Genomic DNA, 20,537 nt, shown 5'->3' on the forward strand with positions numbered 1-20,537 from the left:
ACAAGACCACACCAACTCCAACAAGGCCACACCAACTCCAACAAGTCCACACCAACTCCAACAAGGCCACACCTACTATAACAAGGCCACACCTTTTAATAATGCCACTTCCTTTAGGGGCTATTTTCTTTCAAACCACCACAAGGATCTTAAGAATTTTGTTATCTCATGTTTTACTGCTGGTGCTTTCTACTTTTTTCTTCAGGCAATCTCTCTGGCCTGGCTTTTAAAAAATTATCTATGCATTATGGCCATACTTACTCTTTTTCTTATATTCAGGTATCCCTGTTTAGTCACTACTTGACCTGGACTAGCAGGTCATTCTTTGGTGACAGGGTCCTGAGAGAGAGGACCAGGAGATCAGAAGAAAGAGAATAGAAGATAAAGTTTATTATTAAAGGACCAAGAGGCCTTTCTGTCTATGTCCTCCACCAAGCAAACTTCTTATAAGGCACAGTATCTTTTAAACTATTTCCAGGGAAGAAATGGGACAGAGTCAGCAGAAACTGTTATACGATAGGGCTAAGTCAGAGGGGAGGTAACCAAACAATGTTGTACAAGGGGAACACAAGGTATCTCAAGAACATTACAGACTGAGCACACAGCAACCTTGGGACTGATAACTCCAGGCTCTTCAGGAGAAAAAGCCAAGTCCCGGGGACAGACCAGCGCTGCCAAGTCTACTCCTTTTGTCCTTTTTTTTGTCTGAGAAAGCCTTAGATCAGCCCAGATCTCAATAGGGAGGAGTTGGGATGGGATGGGGGCACGGCCTCTGTGGTCAGTGACAATTGCAGCCTGTGAGTTAGTCTGCCCTTCCTCTCCTAAGCCAGGTGGACTGCCACCGTGACATTCAACCACATTACAGAGTAAGTACAGCTGCTGCTCTGGGGCCTGGTGGGCTTGGGGAGGTGGGAAGATGGGACACAGACCCTAGGCATGCCTGTCCAAGCTGTAGTCAAGGACTCCTATGGACGAGGCTTAATACAAACATCCGAAACTTACTTAAAACATTATGAGAAAATTTTTGGTGATTTTTTTCTTTTGTAAGGCCATTGCACTGTTGGTCTACAAGTCTGTCTTGAGCCATTGCTGTGTTGTTGTGTTGTCCGACCTTTCTACAGCTCTGAGTACCACCACTTCTCTTTGCAGTCCCATGGCCTCGGCCTCCTAGGTTATCTCTTGGAGGATGTGGAGACATCCTTTAAGGATGTCAGCCTACTCAAGGAGTCTCTCCCACTTTGACCCATGACTTTTCCCTGCCTGAGAACATTTTCCTATTCTTCCATTCAGAACCGCTGCCACAATGAGGATCTTCTCCTTTCTATGCTTGCTGCTCTTCAGCCTTGGGGTGACCTCCCGCTACCACTCCCGTTCCCAGGAGAAGAAGAAGGTCAAGGGGTCCTCTGTGAGTGCTAGGGTAACTCCCAGAAGCAAGGACTTTGCCTTCAGTCTCTACAGGGCCTTGGCTTCTGAAGCCCCTAATCAGAATGTCTTCTTCTCCCCCATGAGTGTGTCCATGAGCTTGGCCATGTTGTCTATGGGGACTGGATCCCACAGTAAGACACAGATCATGGAGGGCCTGGGCCTCAGCCTCCAGCAAGGCCAAGAGGCCGAGCTCCACAAGGGCTTCCAACATCTGCTGCAGAGGTTCAGTCAGCTTAGTGATGGCCTCCAGTTGAGCCTGGGCAGTGCCCTTTTTACAGACCCAGCAATACATATTCGGGACAACTTCTTGAGTGCCATGAAGACCCTGTACATGGCGGATACTTTCTCTACCAACTTTGGGAACCCTGAAATGGCTAAGAAGCAGATTAACGACTATGTGGACAAGCAGACCAAGGGCAAGATTGTAGACTTGATCGAGGAACTCCATAGTACCCATGTCATGGTGCTGATAAATTACATCTTCTTCAAAGGTAAGCCTCAGGCTCAGACTTTCACTTCCTCTCTTTCCTGTTTTATCTCTCACGGTAGCATTCCGTCCCCCTCAAAAGAACAATTCATCCACATGCCAGCTGGATGGAAGGGAAGCAGCCACAGACAAGACAGACGGTGATTGACCAGATAGTGGCTGGCCCTTGTCACGTCATCATGATGAAACAATAACAATGCTGACACCAAACCCACTAGAACCAGGAATATGGATCTGATCAGGGTTAAAAGGGCAAGGAACGGGAGTCCAGGGATTCTGAAGGCAAGTGCCTTAGTTACTTTTCTATTGCTATCATAAGACACCATGACCAAGACAACTTATAAAAGAAAACACTTAAGTGGGGCTTGCTTATACTTTCAGGGGGTGTGTCTATGATCCATTATAGCAAGGCATGGTAGCAGGCAGGCAGGCATGATTCTGGAGCAGTAGCTGAGAGCTTACATGCCAAACACAAGACAAGCACGATGCATAAGGAGAAACCCTGGGCCTCGTGTGGGCTTTTAAAGCCTCAAAGCCCACTCTCCATGTCATACTTCCTCTAGTAAAACCACACATCCTAATCCCCAAGCAGTCCCACTAACGGGACCAAGATTCCAACATATGAGCCTGTGGGGACCAATTTCCCCCAACCCACATGTCAAGGGTTTGGCAATACAGGAGAACAGACGTGTGAAAGGTTCAGGCTGCTCCAGTCATGAGGGGATTTGGCTTTTGAGGCACATAGATGTGGCTGCTGAGGCTCCTGAGGCTACTCTGCAGAGACACTCTTTGGACTGTCTCCACTGGTCAGGCACAGCCAAGGGTGTCTCATTTCTACCCAGTGCTTTTGCTCCTACCCCATGTTCACCTTTAGCCAAGTGGGAGACGGCCTTCAGCGACAAAAACACCCACAAGGAAGAGTTCCACGTGACCCCCAAGCAGACCATACAAGTGCTCATGATGAACCGTGAAGACGAGTACCACTACCTCGTGGACCAGGGTATTTCCTGCACCGTGGTGATGCTCCCTTACCAAGGCAATGCCACTGCTCTGTTTGTTCTCCCCAAAGAAGGCAAGATGCAGCAGGTGGAGAACGGCCTGAATGAGGGAGCCCTGAAGAACTGGCTGAAGACAGCCACAAAGAGGTACTTTCTAAGTCACGCTGGGGTCACATCTCTCCACCCATGCCTGGGAAGACACATAACCCAGGACAACACAAGGATGGGAAGTGATGGTTGGGCATCTCAGGCAGGGAGCTGTCTCCAAACCGAATGTCTTCCTGTGAAGTCCTCAGCCCAGGACCTGGCCCAGCTTGAGGGATAAAACCTGGAAAAGTGGGACACTGCAGCAGAGATGAAGGTTCCATTAGGTCTTGGGCCACAGAGGGAGGGTGCTAAGGACATCTCAGCATCTCATGCTAAGAATGCCCTTTACTCTCTCTAGGCGGTTAGGCCTTTACCTCCCCAAGTTCTCCATTGAGGGTACCTACCATCTGGAGAAAATCCTACCCAAGATGGGCATCAAGGATGTCTTCACCTCCCATGCTGATCTGTCTGGCATCACTAACCATGCCAATGTCAACTTGTCTGAGGTGAGTCTGGACATTCCTGAACACCTGCTTTAGAAATTATCACACCATTCCACCTCATTTCACCCGATGCCAACACACCCCAAATCCCATGCCACCCATCCCACTCTGTCCCACTGCACCCATTCCCAACACACCCACCCTACCCCATTCCACCCTATCCCGTCTCATCCCATCCCACCCCACCCCACCCCACCCCATCCCATCCCACTCCGCCCCACTCCATCCAACCCCACCCCACTCCATCCCACCTTACTCCACCACATCCCATCCCACTCCGCCCCACTCCATCCATCCCACCCCACCCCATCCCATCCCACTCAATCCCATTCCATCCAATTACCTTGTTCTGCCCCATTCTATCACTGATCCTCTTCAATGCCATCCACCAATTCCATTCGGTCTCACCTCAGCTCATTCTTTTCTATTCCATTATGATTCCTTCACACTAGAGATTCAAAGAATTTCCTTTGTGCCTTGTTCTTACAATGAAAGCCCATATTTGCCACATGGTCTTGGAGGAATCTGTGCCTGTTTGAATGCTGTTTTGTCAATCTCTGTGTGTGTGTGCATGCATGTGTGTGCGCGCACACACACACGCATCCATCCCAGACAAAGAGCTGTCTTTATTGAACAGCACAGAAAGCATCATATGAGGAAGGAATGGGATACTTTACCGAAATTTTCTCAGAGTTGTACAAGGGATTAAGTCCCTGACTCCAATTGACCCAGACATCAAACAGAACTACAAACATCATTGTTTATAATTTTGTTTTAGAAGATTACTTCCAACTTCTGTATCTGCTGTTTTCAGCAAATGACACACAGAGTTGTCTAGATCGGGGACAATGGAAGAGTATGTAATTTAAGAGTGCATGGGGAAATCCAAGACAAGTAAGGTTGTCTATGGCACCGTTCACTCAAAAGCAGGTTAAACCAACAGGCTGAGTACACAGTAGGATGGCAGGCTTCCGTGACCTCTGGATGGATTATTAACTCTGGCTGTGAGGTCCCAGTTCCTTAGAAATACAAGCAGTATTTTTATCACGATGCATCACCACAACCCAGCCCTACTGTCTGCCCGCAGATGATGCACAAATCCTTGGTGGAGGTAGACGAGTCAGGAACTGTAGCGGCTGCTGCCACAGGAGAGGTCTTCATGTTCAGATCTGCTCGGCCGAGGACTCTGCAGATGAAATTCAACAGACCTTTTCTGTTTGCCATCGTGGAAAACATGGATCTCTTGTTCCTTGGCAAAGTGGTCCGGCCCTGAGCTGGGACTCTTTCCGAAACCCACAGGCTGACCCAGAAGGAGCCATGAGGATACTACAGCTCATTCATCTGTTGGTAGTTGGTGATTTGCTGAATAGATTAACTAACAAGGTGTTATGAATAATACTAATATACTAATGGCAGCTTCTCTGATCATACTTGTAAGGTATGGGTTCTTGCTCTCATTTTTCATCAGTGATTGGCACTGAGCCTAAAGAGGCCAGCTGCTTTCTCCACCACCATATTTGTGTCAGAGTCATACCCAGTGCCTGGGCCATTTGTGCTCAGTCTGTCACTATAAAGGTTTGTGAGAGACTGGTCACTATAGGTGACGGTCACCAGAGAGCACATTTTTAAGCCTGGTCTCCAATCTGTCAGCCCCAATTATCAGTTCATTGTGCTTTAGGAATGGGAATGATGATGCCCCTCTCTGGATCTTTGTCTGTGTATCCAGTGAAGGATTAGAGCAAGAAGTCCACCCACTGATACGTAGAAATCATTCCACAGGCCAGTCAGGGTTGATATAAGAACTCAGCTTAGCAGCAAACTTGAGCCTGAGGGTAGAAGTGTCTCGCCACAGACAAAAGTATCAACTGGCAAACCCGACAGGGCTAGAATGACAGAGGCCTGTCGCAAACCGTAGAACAGGGATTAGAGACCGACTTGCTGATTTTCACCTTGGCAATAGCAATAAAACATTTCGCAAAGACTGGGTCTCATTGTCCTTTTGGAGACAGCCCTGAGGAGAGCGACACTTGCTATGTGATGCCACCATTCCTGTTTGGCTGACAGAGAAAGGAAGGCTTGCTGAGGCCGAGGCGGCTTGCCCAGTCACATGGCTTGCACATGGTACAGCCGAGATGAATGAGAGACTGGTGAGTTTCTCATCGCCGAGACCACACAAGGAGCAGCTTAAGAGTCTCTTTAGGCTCTGGTTTGATGGGATAGTTCACCATGGCGAGGAAGGCATGGGGCAGGGGAGGGCTCAGCTGCGGCAGCAAGGGTGTGAAGCTGCTTTCTCGCACCTGAGTGGATGTGCAGGTCTGAGACAGAAAGGAAGGCTGGGCTATAAACCCCACGGCCCATTCCTCAGCTAGCCACTGTTCCATCTACGTCCAATCTCCCAGAGTTTCCCACAACCCCCAAAACAGCATTGCCAGTGTTCAGATACACGAAGGGAACATTTTTTCACCTAAACCATAACAGACGGGGAGTGTGGCCCCACAACTACCCTCAACCCTGTGTTCTGCTGAGGAGGGAGAACGGAGACAGGGTAACAGGTGTGTCTGAATCTCAGCACCCTGGGTTGACTCCTGTCCTCTGGCCAAAGAGGGAATTTGACACATCAAAAAGCAAATGAATAAATGAGTAATTGAGCAAAATTGCCACCAAACCTCAAGCTGTCCCCAGGGCAGAGTACTTTGCCCATCCGAACGTGAATATTACTGTTATGGTTCCCATGGGGCTGTGCTCAGAGCTCCGATTCCTGGATTGTATTGAAGACGGTATTCACAGGAAATAACAAAGTGTGTTTTAGTCAGGGTTTCATAAAAGAACACAAATGAGTGTGTGTGTGTGTGTGTGTGCGTGCATACATGCATGCATGCGCATGCACATGTGTGAATGTGCATGCATACATGTGTGTATGCATGTGTGCGTGTACGTGCACTCATGCGTGCATATGCTCACACATGTGTTTGTGTGCGTGTGTGCGTGTGTGATTTATAAGAGGATTACAGGATGCAGTTTAGGCAGTCCAACAATGGCTGTCTCACACTGGAGAGGCTGAGAACCTGACAGCCTATGCCGAGGCTGCCTGTCTCATTGTTCCATTCGAGAATTGCAGGCCCGGAGGATCGCTGGAGAGCAGCTGATCGTCAGTCTGCATTGGAATCCTCAAGAAGCTGGTTCTGATACGAGCAAAGGAACGCCATAGCTACAGGACAGATGCGTTTGCTGATGAGAACAAGGGAAAGCAGGCAGAAAGCAAACTTTCCTTCTTCCTTGTCCTTTTATCTGGGTTGCCACTAGAAGGTGTGGCCTAGATTTAGGGTGGGTCTTCTTGCTTGAGACAGTCTCATGGAGTCATTATAGTTGTGGACAGCAGTTGGGTTTTAGTTGATTCCAAATGCTGTCAAGTTGGCAACCAAGGTTAGCTATCACACAAGGTCAGCACCTTTAAAAAATATTTATTTCACTTTTATTTGTGTGTGTGTGTGTGTGTGTGTGTGTGTGTGTGTTTGCAGGTGCCAGTGAGATCCCTGGGAGTTGGTGTTTCAGAAAGGTGTGAGCCTCCCATTGTGATTTCTAGGAATTAGCCCCAGAGTTTGCCCCCTAGAGTACTTACCAAGGACTGCTCTGTCAGTCTGCTGTGGGAACTTTTCATTTGCAATCGCTTTCCTTCCTCAGGACCCTGCAACAAGGTCTGTCCCTGTCTCTGGTTTACACTAAGAACTAGCTGGTGACAGCAAAGGCCTAGACTCTGACGCCTGGCACATAGTGCTGGCGTGCAGGAGTGCACGTGGCTATGACCAGATCCAGACATCTCATCAGTGACTATGCTAACGCAGTGACCGTCCACAATCAGGCCTTACTGTGGGGTCAACCCATCCCCTCATGCCTTTCCCTTGTATAATGTCTAGTGATTCGTGGCAAATTGTGTCTCTTCCTGTTTACCTAGTCCATTGGAGGTCAGAGAAGAGTCCTGTCTAAGGGTCATGTATGAGACCAAGGTCCAGTGCTCCCAAAAGTTTACTGAACAAGCAGACAGAAAGCAAACACTACGTGTGCCGAGTGGTGGTGGAGCAGTGCCTGGAGCCTTTGTTGCACATCACACGTGAATGTTGTCTTAGAACTTACTGGAAGCTATTGGATTCAGCTGCCACGTCATTCGGGGATGTAGAGACTAACAGTTCAGGGAGTTCAAAGGTTTTGCCAGAGAACAGCATGGAGCTGGCCTTGATGTAGGAGTGGAGCTCCATAGACAGCAAATTTGGGACAGGTAGAGGACTTGCTGACAGAGGGACAAGCTGGAGGGAAGCATGAGACAGACAAGATGTGGTGAAAGAGAAAGTACAGACACAGGCCGTGAAGGAAAACAGGGGGAAAGGAAGTCGCTGTCCTGGCTGTTCGGGAACAAGGGCCTTGGACACATGGTCATGATTTTTCCTAATGTCTCTCAAAACTGACATTATATTGTGACAATCGTTCACACCACACCCTGAATGTCCCTCTTCCTGTCCTTCATTCCCGCCCACACATAAACTGAGACCTCCACTTGATCCTTTCAGGGACACTCACACTTTCCTCTCTAAGGCTCCACCAGTGCCTCACCCACTGGCGAAGGGCTGTTGTGTGGGGCTTCTGGGCTTCTGTACACATAGCAGCTGCTCCCCCAAGACACTCATTCTTAGCCTCCTGGGACAACCATGACACCTACACATGCACCGACAGACACTTGGACATGTAGGCTCTCCCATCCACACACCTGCATGGACACAAATTCTAAATAAACAAATAAAAATATAAATACATTTTCCTGGCTCAAGACAAGGAATCGGGATGTTGATGGCAAGGCTCTAAAGCTCTCCCTTGAGTTTTGTACATACACATGGTATACACATAACTTTAAAGGTAGAGCTATGTAGCATGGCTGAGGCTCTGAGAAAAAGAGAAGAGGAGGAGGAGGGGGAGAAGAGAGGACAGGGATGAGGAGAAAAGAAAGGAAGATAGGTGAGACTTGGGAAAGAACTGGACAGCTGAGGCTGTCTACTCCTGTAATCCCAGCACTAGAGAGGCTGAGTAGAGAGGCTGAGGCAGGGAAACCAGGAGAGTGTTCATAGGTGTATGGATTAATATCAGGGTCTTTGATTTGCTTCCATTGGTCCACCTGTCTGTTTTTATGACAATACCAAGCTGTTTTCATTACTGTAGCTCTGTAATAGACCTTAAAGTCAGGCATGGTGGTGCTTCCAGAAGTTTCTTTTTTGTATAATATTGTTTTGGCTATCCTGAGTTTTTTGTTTTTTCCATATGAAGTTGAGCATTGTTCTTTCGAGGTCTGTGAAGAATTATATTGGGATTTTGATGGGGATTACATTGAATCTGTAGATTGCTGTTAGTAAGACTGTGATTTTTACTATGCTCATCCAAGAGCACGAGAGATCTTTCCATTTTCTAATAGCCTTCTTCAATTTCTTTCTTCAAAGACTTAAGATTTTAGTCATATAGATCTTTCACTTGTTTGATTAGAGTTACCCCAAGATATTTGATGTTGTTTGTGGCTATTGTAAAGGGTGATGTTTCTCTGAGTTCTTTCTCAGCCAATTTATCATCTTTATATAGGAGGGCTACTGATTTCCTTGAGTTAATCTTGTAACTCCCCACATTATTGAAGGTGTTTATCAGCTGTAGGTGTTTCCTGGTGAAATTTTATGGGTCACTTATGTAAACTATCATATCATCTGCAAGTAGCAAGAGTTTGACGTCTTCCCTTCCAATTTGTATCCCTTTATCTCCTTTTGTTCTTACTGCTCTAACTAGAACTTTGAGTACTATACTGAACAGATACGAAGAAAGTGGACAGCCTCTATTTCAGTCTTTAAGTCTCGAACCATTGCCTTTACCTGCTTGATTACTTTTTTTTTTTTTTGGTTTTCTTTAAGGGATTTATTTGTTTCTTCCATTTTTTTTGTTTGTCTTTTCCTCCATTTCATTAAGGGGGTTTTTCATTTTCTCTTTTAAGGGCCTCAATCATCTTCATAAAGTTATATTTAAGGTTATTTTCTTCTGCTACATCTGCATTGGGGTGTTTAGTTCTTGCTGTTGGAGAGCCATTAGTTACTGGAGATGCTGTCTTATTCATTATGTTGTTGAGTGTATCCTCACACGGTTGTCTACCCATCTCTTCCTCCAATCAATTCAGGGGTAGCCAGTGCTTTAGGCGGGGGGTCTTTCTTTCTCCAGTTGGTGTAGTTGGGGGTATGTTTGGCTCCATTGATTGCTCCTTTATGTGCAGGTAGAGAAAAGCCTCCAGTGCTTGCTCTTCTAGATGCAGGCGCTTCTGTGGCTCTGTAGGTCATTAATGTGACTGGGTATCACATGCAGAGAATAGCACCAGAAGCTGGCTGGGACACAGACAATCTTTTCCAGAAGAACTTTTCACTATAGTTTCTGGAAATGGCTTCTGCCACTCACACTTTTACTCCTCCCTAGCAGGGACTCCCAGTCACACCTCACTGCTCATGCCTCCACTAGAGGGGACACCAGGCCACACCGCTGCTGCTCCAGTGTTTTTCCCTGGTTTGAGCACAAAATAGAAACAAGGAGACAGTAAAAGTAAAAATTATCAAATGAGATCGCTTTGGAAGTAGAAAGATTTATTAGGGATCAAATTGTCAAGTCGTTCTCTTGGGGAGCAAGGGGAAGAAGCAAAATATCAGAAAAGAAAGCAGCTTTTATAGGACAGCAGGGTAGGAAACTCTGAGCTGATTCAGACTGTCTGGATTGAGGGGGAACTCGGTACCCTTGTAGAGATAGCTGACATTTGTGGAAAGTTTAGGATGACCCCTGGAAAGCATAAATTTGCCATAGGTAAGCTCTGGTAAACAGAGACATGCCTTTAGGGCTCTGTTTGTCCAGGCAAAATCCTTCATGTTAGGACCAGCCCCTTCATTTGGGAAACTTCATCTTTGGATCTAACTCTGGTGGCTGAGTCTCTATCAATGCTGTTGACCCATAACACACACTTGTCATCCTCAAGAGACTAAGACTAAGTTGTAATCCTCAAGAAATATATATCCTGAAGCCATTTTGAATGTGAATGATTTGAGAGCATAGACTTAGGCTACCCAAATTCCATGTCTCAGTGTGGAAGCAGACTCATGAAAACGTTATAGCGTAACTACACAAAGAAAGTCACAAGTCAAAGCAAGTTTGAGATGCAGGGGTGGGAACCTCAGAGAGGTGGCTGCATCAAGATGGGGAGCTTCTCTGCTGGCTGAAGATGTTATCTCCTGGCATTCTTAGTGTTTGTAAGATGTCTAAAAGTTAATATAATCTATTGTCATGGGGTTGAGTTCTGACGCGGAGGGAGACAAACATGGCAGTTCCAGAGAGGCAGCACTTGGCCCATGAGAAGGTACTTAGCGTCTGGTCCTGCAATGTTCCAATCTCTCCCCAGTACTGAAACTAAGATCATCCAGCCAGGCTCTGCAGACAGAATCCTTTCAGGGATTTTCCTTCACTTCCAGACAAAGCAGCTTTCCTTCAGATGTCTGATGTCAAAGAGGGCTGAGTGAGTGTCTATTGAGAATACGTCCATTGTTGCCAGACAGGACGGTTACACAGATGGAACAGAGTCGATCTTTTTTTTTTAACCTCTGTTTACTCCCCATCTCCACACTGAACTTTGAACCATTGCAGAAAAAGAAGCTGTGACCTTGAAATCCAGCTAGAGCTGCCTTATTGATTGACACACAGTGACAGGTGTTTTCTGCTAGCAAGAGTTTCTAAATTCATGTTAACAGAAATCATCCTGCCTGCCAGCTTCCGGTCAGATCACAGAGTGCACCTTGTACGTGCCAGCATTTCCTAAGAGGTGGGAGGTGTTACTGGTGGGAATAAAGAGACCTGAGTGTGCATCAGAGAACGGCACGCCAGGAGGGAAGCAACCCCAAACACTGGACTCTGCTGTCACAGACACTGGCAGCTCTGCAGGTAATACCCATGATTTCTTCTCTCTGGGGACAGTGGAAGGTGCTTTTACAGGACTGCAGTACTGGCAGTGACCAGGGGTCTTGGTTTGGAAGAGGAGTGAGGAGTTTTCCTGGGGTACTGGGTTGGAGTGAGGGGACATTTCTGGGTGTACATAAATCTTATCGGTCTAAGTCTTCCTGTCTATGGAAGATGCGGGTGTCATGGGCTCTGCTCCTGGAGACTGAATGGAGCTCCTTCCCACCCTCCACAGGGAGAAAGTATTGAGACCTTATCTAGACTAGGTGCTGCTGTCATAGCTGTGAGAAGACAGAAATGCTGTAGAGTCCCCCTGTGGGAGGTGGCAGTTCTGCTATGCTTGTAGCTGACAGGGGATGCCTTGGTATCGGGAACCCCAATTCCCCAGAAGCACTCATGGCCAAGAAGAGGGGCTCCACCCTTTCATAGCCAGGAAAAGAAGACAACAGCTTAGCCACACAGCCAAGTCTCCTGCACAAACAAACTAGCCTGTTTTCTGTGGAAATAATTTTGAGGTGAAATATAGTTGAATGATTTTTCAAAGAAATGGATGCATCAGTCTGACAGGAAACACAGGGTAGAGTCAGCTGAAGACCCTGACCCCTCTGCAGTCATGTGACAGCCCTGGGGACATGTGGCTCAGCTCCAACACCTCCCTCACTTCCTTCCTACATTCCCCTCCTATGTTCTTCTAGTCTTCTCTCCCCTCCGTCTCTCCCTTGGCTCCCTCATCTGACCCCTCCCTCCTGTACCTCTTCTCCTTCCCCCTCTTCACTCCACTTTCTCACTCCTACTTTGTTTCCCCATCTTGTCTTCTCTCCTTGCTATCCATCTTCGCCATTATCCCTTTCCTCTAGAGTCTCTAGTTCTCTTCTGAACTCACCTATGGGGGGAGAGAGGCTAAAGTTGGGCACCAATGTTTACCATGATCACAAGCTTTCAAATGTGATCTTTTAGGATGCTAGCTGCTCCTACTCCACAGGTATGTGGAGAAGATGGCCTTCTAAACATTCCCTGCAAATACTACCAATTACCAAAATAAGCCTGACACTTTCACTAATAATGTGTCCTGGGCACTCACCAGGCTCCCCAGAGATGTCCACCCATTTGCTTGGTAACACACAGCCATCCTGACAGTCAAAATGAAATATGGTCCAGGGGTCAGAGACTGGGAAGCCATTCCTTTTTCTACCTCCTAGGAGGTCATACAAGCTGAGATACAAACCACCATGTGGAATTCTGGCTGGACTGAAAGAACCAAATCCTATTAGTCCTAATGTCTGTTCTCAAGGGTGGCAAGGCATGGTCACTGCAACAGATATCTGCCTGACTTCCTCTCAGTTAGCTCACCTCATGCCCTGAAACATGAATCAGACGTAGCACAGGACAGTGAAACTTCACGGACATATCATCTGGAGGTTGGGGTGGGCCATTTGCTACTGATCTAATTCAAGGATCCCTCACTAAGACCTGACTAGAAATTGGTGCTGTGGGATGGGGCACAAGTGCAGATTAAGAGTATTCCCTGATTTCTTATGAGTCCTTATGAAAAGGAGAATCTAAGATTACACAAGGCTTTTGCCCATCACCAGGTTCTTGTCTTCCTTCCTTGCTATCATGGTGTGTCCCTTCCTCTCTATGGATCCTGACTCTCTATTAGGAAATTGACTACTACAGCATTATTTATCCAGTGGTAACAGCATGCATGGGATCTGGTGCTGCCATTTGAGTGGACAGAGGATCTCCTATGGACAGCCCCAAAGGCAGAAAGAAGCAGCAGAACAGGGATATAATTCAGGCCAGGAAGAAGGACTAGGAGATGATCAGGATACCACCAGGACCTCCCAGACTCAAAATATCTTTCTTTTCAACAGGAGAAGAGAGACGATGGCCATCATTGTAGCTCTTGTACTTTTGATTGCTGGGTTCTGCCCTGCTATTCTCTGCCAACCAGATGGTACAATAGGAACCACAGTCCAAGAAGAAAAAAATAATGGGGCAGGAGTGGACAATCTAGCACTGGCCTCAACCAATACTGACTTCGCCTTCAGCGTCTACAAGGAGCTGGTTTTGAAGAATCCAGATAAAAACATTGTCTTCTCCCCACTCAGCATCTCAGCTGCCTTGGCCGTCCTGTCCCTGGGAGCAAACAACAACACTCTGCAAGAGGTTCTAGAAGATCTCAAGTTCAATCTCACAGAGACCCCTGAGGCAGACATCCACCGGAGCTTTGGGCAGCTCCTCCTCATGCTCAGTCAGCCAAATGAGGAGCTGCAGATCAATATAGGCAGCACCATGTTTGTTGAAAAGCGCCTGCAGATCCTGGAAGAGTTCAAGGAGAAGTCAAGGGCGCTGTACCAGGCAGAGGCCTCAAGTGTCGACTTCCAGCAGCCTCATGAGGCCAAAAAGCTCATCAATGACTATGTGAGGAATCAGACCCAGGGGAAGATCAAGGAACTGATCTCAGGCCTGGATGAGAGCGTAGTAATGGTGTTGGTGAATTACATCTACTTTAAAGGTGAGGATGGGCTCTGTTTTGGGGGGGTTGGAGAGGGTGTTGACTGTGCACCTTGTGTTCGTACACTGAGCACTGGAAAAGAGGGGCTCATGGCCTTAAGAACACGGGTGCCTAACTTCTTATTACTAGCAGCCCTTACTTTGGGATTTTTTTTTTTTCGATATAGGTGTGGTTCCCGGTACATACACCACAGGATACCTTTTCAGTATTCAGTCTGAGACAGCTAAATTTCACTGTGACATAAAATTACTGACTAGCAGAATACAAAGACCACATATCCACTCCTATGTGAGTGTGCAGAAGTCAAGGCTTCTCCCTGCAGAGACGATGTCTTAGTCAGTGTTCTACTGTTGTGATGGGACCACATGTCTACAGTAACTTCTCTAAAGGAGAACCACTTAGTTGGGTGGGTCACTTAGAGCTCATGAGCTCAGATCATTATTATCATGGCAGAAGATGGGAGTGTGCAGGCAGACATGGTGCTGGAGCAGTGTCTGAGCGTCCTACATCTTGCAGCCAAAAGAAAGTGACTGGGCACTCTGGTCAGTACCTTGAGCACTTATGAGACCTCAAAGCCTGCCTCATAGTTCCTCCACAAGACTACACCTGCTCTAAAAGAGCCGCATGTCCTTATATTGTCACTCCCTATGAGCTTGTGGGAGCCAATTGCATTCAAACTACCACAGAAGGAGTCCCTCACTCAGCCCACTCCAGCATGCCTAATGTGCTCCTACAGAGTCTGTGGGCCAGATAACCTCCTTCTCTAGAAGAATCCAGGTGCTCTGGGGACTTCCTGACCTAAGGAGCCTGGCCATCCCAGCGTTGAGGGGAAAGCAGCATGGCTGACAATTATATAAGTGACTCGTGGGGACTTTCTCTGCTGGACCTCTCCTCTGAGCCTTTTCTGTCAGGCTGGACATGGGAAAGCAAGGACTGAGGAGAAGCCATTAGTGAGAGGGAGGTGTCAGCCAGCCAGTGGTCTGTGTTTAGTGTCTGACTAGTTCGTGGAATTTTAGTTTGTAAAATTAGGAGCCCAGGCATCCTGCTGGGTCACAGTGCTGAAGACACACTCCCAGGAAATGAATCTGGGGTTGAGAGTTGGGACACTAGGCTGGAATTACTTAGGGTAAGAGTTTATTGGGGAGACATCCAGACTCCACACCCACAAAATCCTGAGTGATAGACCAAGGAGTGAGGTAATGGCCCTACATAGTGAGGCCCAATGAAAATACTGATGAGACTTGTGGTGGATTTGGAACCCTGGACTCTGGATAGTCAGGGCAAAGGAGCTGAGGATATGAGTCCATAGACATAAAACCAATAGGCTGCGGAGAGAGAAAGGTAGAGCATGGGAATCCAGGCTGATCCCAGAGCTCCTGCATTCTGAAGGGAGGGAATCAGAGGGATGGCTGAAGGATGAGGCTTCAGGGCACGGCTCTCTGCTGGCCACAGGACTCCTGCTCCAAGGCTGCTTGACTGTGAGGTGGGGATGTGTACCTATGCTGCTGGATCCTGAGCCCAAGCAATTGTCAAAGTATCAAGTCTTCTAGGGTGTAATGCAGATAGCCATGTGTACTTGGAATGTGGGCCAATCTGAGTAGGATAATTTTGATTCACGGATGTGCACATAGCCCACATGGGAGAAGAGGACTCCGTGCCTCTGTCTTCACTATCTAAGTATGGGATCGTGGTAATGCAACACCGAGAATTTGCAGATCTCACGATTTTCAGTCTAAACCCACTCATGGTTCTGGGCACTGACTTCCATTAAGGGGGTTCATGCAGAAGGGTACCATCAACAGATCAGGATTTTGGAGAACACTGTCTCTCTTGTCCTGTCTCCCTAAAACCTGTCCCAAAGTGACCACCCTCAGTCATGGTTCCTCTTAAGGAGAGGTGATCCTCATCTCTCTGCAGGCTCCAGTCTCATAATTTTCAATCTCACGTGTCTATGACACAGCCCAACCTCAGATCCCTGCCTGTTTCTCAGACATCTCATGTTATGAGATCCCTTTTCACACGAAGCCTGTGGGTCACTTCTCATTCACAGTTCTGCATCTACCTAGCTTTTTACTAATCTAGATTAAACAACCAGAAAGGGGCACTCTGTGGCTGAATATGGACTGATTACTGTCAAGACTTAGGAACAGGGCAAAAATAGGGTGGAGGTGGAGTCTCTCTGTTGATGTTACAATTGATCTGCTCCACATTTAGGGAAATGGAGGACGCCCTTTGATCCTGATTCCACATTTGAATCTGACTTCTACTTGGACAACGAGACCACTGTGGAGGTGCCCATGATGAAACTTAAATTTCTGAGCACACCCTACTTCCGGGATGAGGAGCTGTCCTGCACTGTGGTGGAGCTGAAGTACACAGGCAATGCCAGCGCCCTGTTCATCCTCCCTGACCAAGGCCGGATGCAGCAGGTGGAAGCCAGCCTGCAGCCAGAGACCCTGAGGAAGTGGAGGGACTCTCTTACACCCACGTGCGTGTCCACTGGAACCAGAGCTGGACTGGCTCTGCATCCTGCTATGGCCTAAGGCCTAGTTTCCCTGTACCTGAGAGTTTCACTAGCACCCAGTGTGAGGATTAGAGAGTCAGCAAAGACAGGTGGAGAGGAGGAAATTTTTTCTCTGCTGACTTGATAGTTTGGGGCCTGATTTTAATGTCATTCTTTTGTTGCTCACAAGATGACATCAGCTAGAGCAGGCACCGATTTTCCTATGTGTTTACCAGGTGTAATTACACGGAATCTTGCATGGGTGTGGGAAGGCAGAGGGAGTGAGGGTGAGAGGAGATCAGCTCTGAGAATCAGCTCTGCCCTGTGCAGCCATCGCATCCCCTCACCACTCATTCATTCACCATCACGGAATGATGGAATGATGATGGGAAGACCTCCTGTGTGCTCTGCTCTGATGTATACCCAGATTTATATCAGAGACTAAAGCACTAAGTTTCTTAGCCTTGTATACTCACCTTGTAATTGAGAATGAGAGAGTGGGGATGTGGAAATGCATCTAGTCATGATTCAATTTGTTAGAAGGTGATAAGGGGTGACATTAAGAAGGGGATGTTTAAGGGCAGGGAAATCTAGAGTCAGGTGGGTGTGATTTTTAAATAGGAGGATCATTAAATGCCCTCTGAGTCCACACGACAAGGGAACGACTGCATTTTGTAGATCTGGGAGCACAGCATATTCAGTGAGGGAGCAGCTTCTACAAAGTCCCATTGCCTCTCCAGAACTCATGAATATTAATGCAATAGAAAAACAAAATCATGGGATGTAGACAGGAATGGGAAGAGGGATTCTCTCCAATGAGAGGGCCATCTGTGGAGAGCTGCCCCAGCTACAGTGTGGTTTGAGGGGAACACACAGATCAGTGACTCTTACATTTCTTTCCATTCTCAGCATAATTGACGAGCTCTACATGCCCAAGTTCTCCATCTCCACGGACTATAGCCTGGAGGGCATCCTTCAACAGCTGGGCATCAGAGAACTCTTCTCCATGCGGGCTGACCTGTCTGGGATTACAGGGACCAAGGACCTGAGAGTCTCTCATGTAAGACAAGACACACTGGGTGGTTCTCATTGGTGCCTGAATGTGGATGGTGAGGGCCAGGTGTGTGGGGGATGGCAAATATGTGAGAAAGCCAGCATTTCCGAGATTCCTTCATCCTCGGAGAGATGATTACAACATAGATACTCCTGCTGGATACCATGCAGCCAGTCCCTCCTCTGTTCCCTGAAAAAAAACCTCACCCAGGAGCCCAGGGTAGGGAAGAGCCTTATTGGTCTTCTAGCATCCCTGGACACAGCCAGTGCTGTAGTGCAGATGCCTCCCACAATCCACTGTAGGGCAGAGCACATACAGCCTCTGCTTCTTTTTTTTGTGGGAAGAATTTTTTATTTATTTAATTTAAATTTAATTTTTATTGCTATATAAATAATACCATTCAAAATTTCTACTTCCTCTCCTCCTTCCATTTCCCTCCCACTCCCCCACTCTCCATCCCCACTCTCTCTCCAGTCCTAAGAGAGGGCAGGGTACCCTGCCCTGTGGGAAGTTTAAGACCCTCCCCCCTCCATCCAGGCCTTGGAAGGTGTTCATCCAAATACAGTAAGATCCCAAAAAGCGAGTACATGCAGTAGAGACAAATCCCAGTGCCATTATCATTGGCTTCTCAGTCTGCTCCAATTGTCAGTCACATTTATAGGGTCTAGTTTGATCCCAGTCCAGCTGGATTTGGTGCGCTCCCATTAGCTCAGGCACACTGTCTCAGTGGGTGGACCAACCCCTCGCAGTCCTGACTTCCTTGCTCATATTCTCCCTTCTTCTGCTCTTCAACTCGACCTTGAAAGCTCAGTCCAGTGCTCAGATGTGGGTCTCTTTCTCTATCTCCATCTGTCTCCAAACAAAGGTTCTATGGTGATATTCAAGATAGTTGTCGGTCTGTCTAAAGGACAAGGCCTGTTCAGGCACCCTCTCCTCCACTGCCCAGGGTCCTAGCTGGGGACATCCCTGTAGACACCTGGGAACCCCTCTAGAGCATAGCCTCTTGCCAACCCCAAAATGGCTCCCTTAATTAAAATATCTTCTTCCCTACTCCCATATCCGTCCCTCCTCCATCTCAACCATCCAACTCCCCCAAGCTCTCCCCAACCCTCACCTTCTCCTTTCTCTCTACCCCTCTCCCCTTCCCCCACCCCTCCCCACCCCCATGCTCCCAACTTTTGCCTGGTGATCTTGTCTGCTTCCAATTTCCAGGAAGATCTATATATGTTTTTCTTTGGGTTCACCTTATAAGCTTCTCTAAATAAGCTTCTCTAGAATTGTAAACTGTAACATGAGGGCCTGCTTGTCCGGGTTTCTGTCCTGCCTAGTTCCTGCAGTCATTCAGCCCCAATGAAATCAAACAGAGAGTCTACATTAGGTTATAAACTGATTGGCCCATTAGCTCAGGCTTCTTATTTACTCTTATAACTTATATAGCCCATTATTCTTATATATGTTAGCCACATGGCTCAGAACCTTTTTTCAGAGGGGCAGGTCACATCCTGCTTCTTTGCTAGTCTGAGCAGAACTCTGGAGGAATGAATGGGCTTCCTTCTTCCTAGAAATCTCCTGTTCTCATGGCCCCGCCTCTACTTCCTGTCTGGTTGACTTACCCATATTTTCTGCCTGGCCAATCAGTGTTTATTTAAAACATGATTGATAGAATACAGACAATTTTCCTGCACCACTTCCCCCTCTATTTTTAAAAAAGATTTATTTATTAATTATGTATACAGCATTCTGTCTGTCTATATGCTTGCTGGCCAGAAGAGGGCTCCAGATCTCATTACAGATGGCTGTGAGCCACCATGTAGTTGCTGGGAATTGAACTCAGGACCTCTGGAAGAGCAGTCAGTGCTCTTAACCTCTGAGCCATCTCTCCAGTCCCCCTCTTTTTTTTAAATTCAAGATGTCATTGGTTTTTACCGCTGAGTAGTACTCTAATGCGTAGATGTGCCACACTTTGGTTATCCATTCTTCTATTGAGGGACATCTAAGTTGTTTCCAGGTTCTGGCTATTACAAATAATGCTGCTATGAACATAGTTAAACAAATGTTTTTTTTGTTTGTTTTATTTTTTGAGACAGGGGTTTCTCCTAAGCTGTCCTGGAACTAGCTCTTGTAGTCCAGGCTGGCCTCGAACTCAAAGAGATCCGCCTACCTCTGCCTCCTGAGTGCTGGGATTAAAGGCGTGCGCCACCACCGCCCAGCCTCTATTTTCATTCTTTAACAAATGGTTTTGGCATAACTGGTTGTTAACCTGTAGAAGAATGAAAACAGCCTCAGCTTCTTCACTGCAGAGTATGCCTGCTACTTTTTGACTAACACAGAATAGCTGCAGTAAAGGAAACACCAAGGGTTGACTGGTAATTGTGACGAAAAGCTCAAGAGTAGGGGAGAAGATGCCTTAGGACCTCACACTACATTCCCAGATGCACAGCCTGGCAATGCCTTATGTTCCGTCCATTGGCTGCTCTTGAGTGCTGGGGGGACATCTGTACCAGCAGACCATAGCATTCTGGGAAAGAGAAGCCATGCAATGTATATTGCTATTGTATGTCCTAAGGAGACTGGATTAGGAGGGGGACTGAAGCCTGCACTGACTGCCAGTGCCCAGCTGTTTCCTGTGGGTCTCCTGAGAAGCTACCTATGGAATAAGAACCAACAGTGCCTTCTCCCATTCTTCAGATAGTACTGGGTTTAGGACAACACAGTTTCTCAGAGATTGAGCATTCCCAGGGTGTGCCTAATCTCACACCCTGAGCAGAGACTTGGAAACCCCAGGGGTAGAGCTCATGGCAGGAACAAACAAGCTCACCAGTGTCTGAGGCCAGCAGTCAATGCTTGCTCCAGGAATCTCCTCTCCTGCCCTGCCTGGTCTCCAGTGAGTGACGTCTTTCTCCTACAGGTGGTCCACAAGGCTGTGCTGGACGTGGCTGAGACAGGCACAGAAGCAGC

General features: G+C 47.4%; 2 protein-coding genes across 2 annotated transcripts in view; both read left to right on the forward strand.

Moving 5' to 3' along the window:
• Positions 1 to 749: 749 nt before the first annotated feature.
• Serpina5 (serpin family A member 5) lies at positions 750 to 5,200 on the forward strand. The gene is made up of 5 exons (XM_013346835.2): positions 750 to 866; positions 1,291 to 1,916; positions 2,787 to 3,057; positions 3,356 to 3,503; positions 4,588 to 5,200. The coding sequence occupies exons 2-5, from the start codon at positions 1,304 to 1,306 to the stop codon at positions 4,771 to 4,773; spliced, it is 1,218 nt and encodes a 405-aa protein (XP_013202289.1). The 5' UTR covers positions 750 to 866; positions 1,291 to 1,303; the 3' UTR covers positions 4,774 to 5,200.
• Positions 5,201 to 11,409: 6,209 nt separating this feature from the next.
• The window catches only part of LOC101992242 (serine protease inhibitor A3N), a 9,844-nt gene continuing 716 nt past the window's right edge, over positions 11,410 to 20,537 (forward strand). The window contains exons 1-5 of the mRNA XM_013349760.1: positions 11,410 to 11,489; positions 13,379 to 14,022; positions 16,237 to 16,510; positions 17,435 to 17,585; positions 20,488 to 20,535. Of these exons, the coding sequence (XP_013205214.1) occupies positions 13,392 to 14,022; positions 16,237 to 16,510; positions 17,435 to 17,585; positions 20,488 to 20,535 (1,104 nt within the window). The 5' untranslated portion in view covers positions 11,410 to 11,489; positions 13,379 to 13,391. The remainder of the gene's footprint in view (positions 11,490 to 13,378; positions 14,023 to 16,236; positions 16,511 to 17,434; positions 17,586 to 20,487; positions 20,536 to 20,537) is intronic.

This window comes from Microtus ochrogaster, chromosome 1, assembly GCF_000317375.1.
Source record: "Microtus ochrogaster isolate Prairie Vole_2 chromosome 1, MicOch1.0, whole genome shotgun sequence".
In the NCBI taxonomy this organism is placed as follows: Eukaryota; Metazoa; Chordata; class Mammalia; order Rodentia; family Cricetidae; genus Microtus; species Microtus ochrogaster.

Excerpts from the sequence above, each read along its gene's own strand:
- Serpina5 (XM_013346835.2), top strand. The coding sequence starts at position 1,304 with ATGAGGATCTTCTCCTTTCTATGCTTGCTGCTCTTCAGCCTTGGGGTG. Across the intron at positions 1,917-2,786 it reads AAATTACATCTTCTTCAAAG|CCAAGTGGGAGACGGCCTTC; the intron begins GTAAGCCTCAGG and ends GTTCACCTTTAG. Across the intron at positions 3,504-4,587 it reads CCAATGTCAACTTGTCTGAG|ATGATGCACAAATCCTTGGT; the intron begins GTGAGTCTGGAC and ends GTCTGCCCGCAG.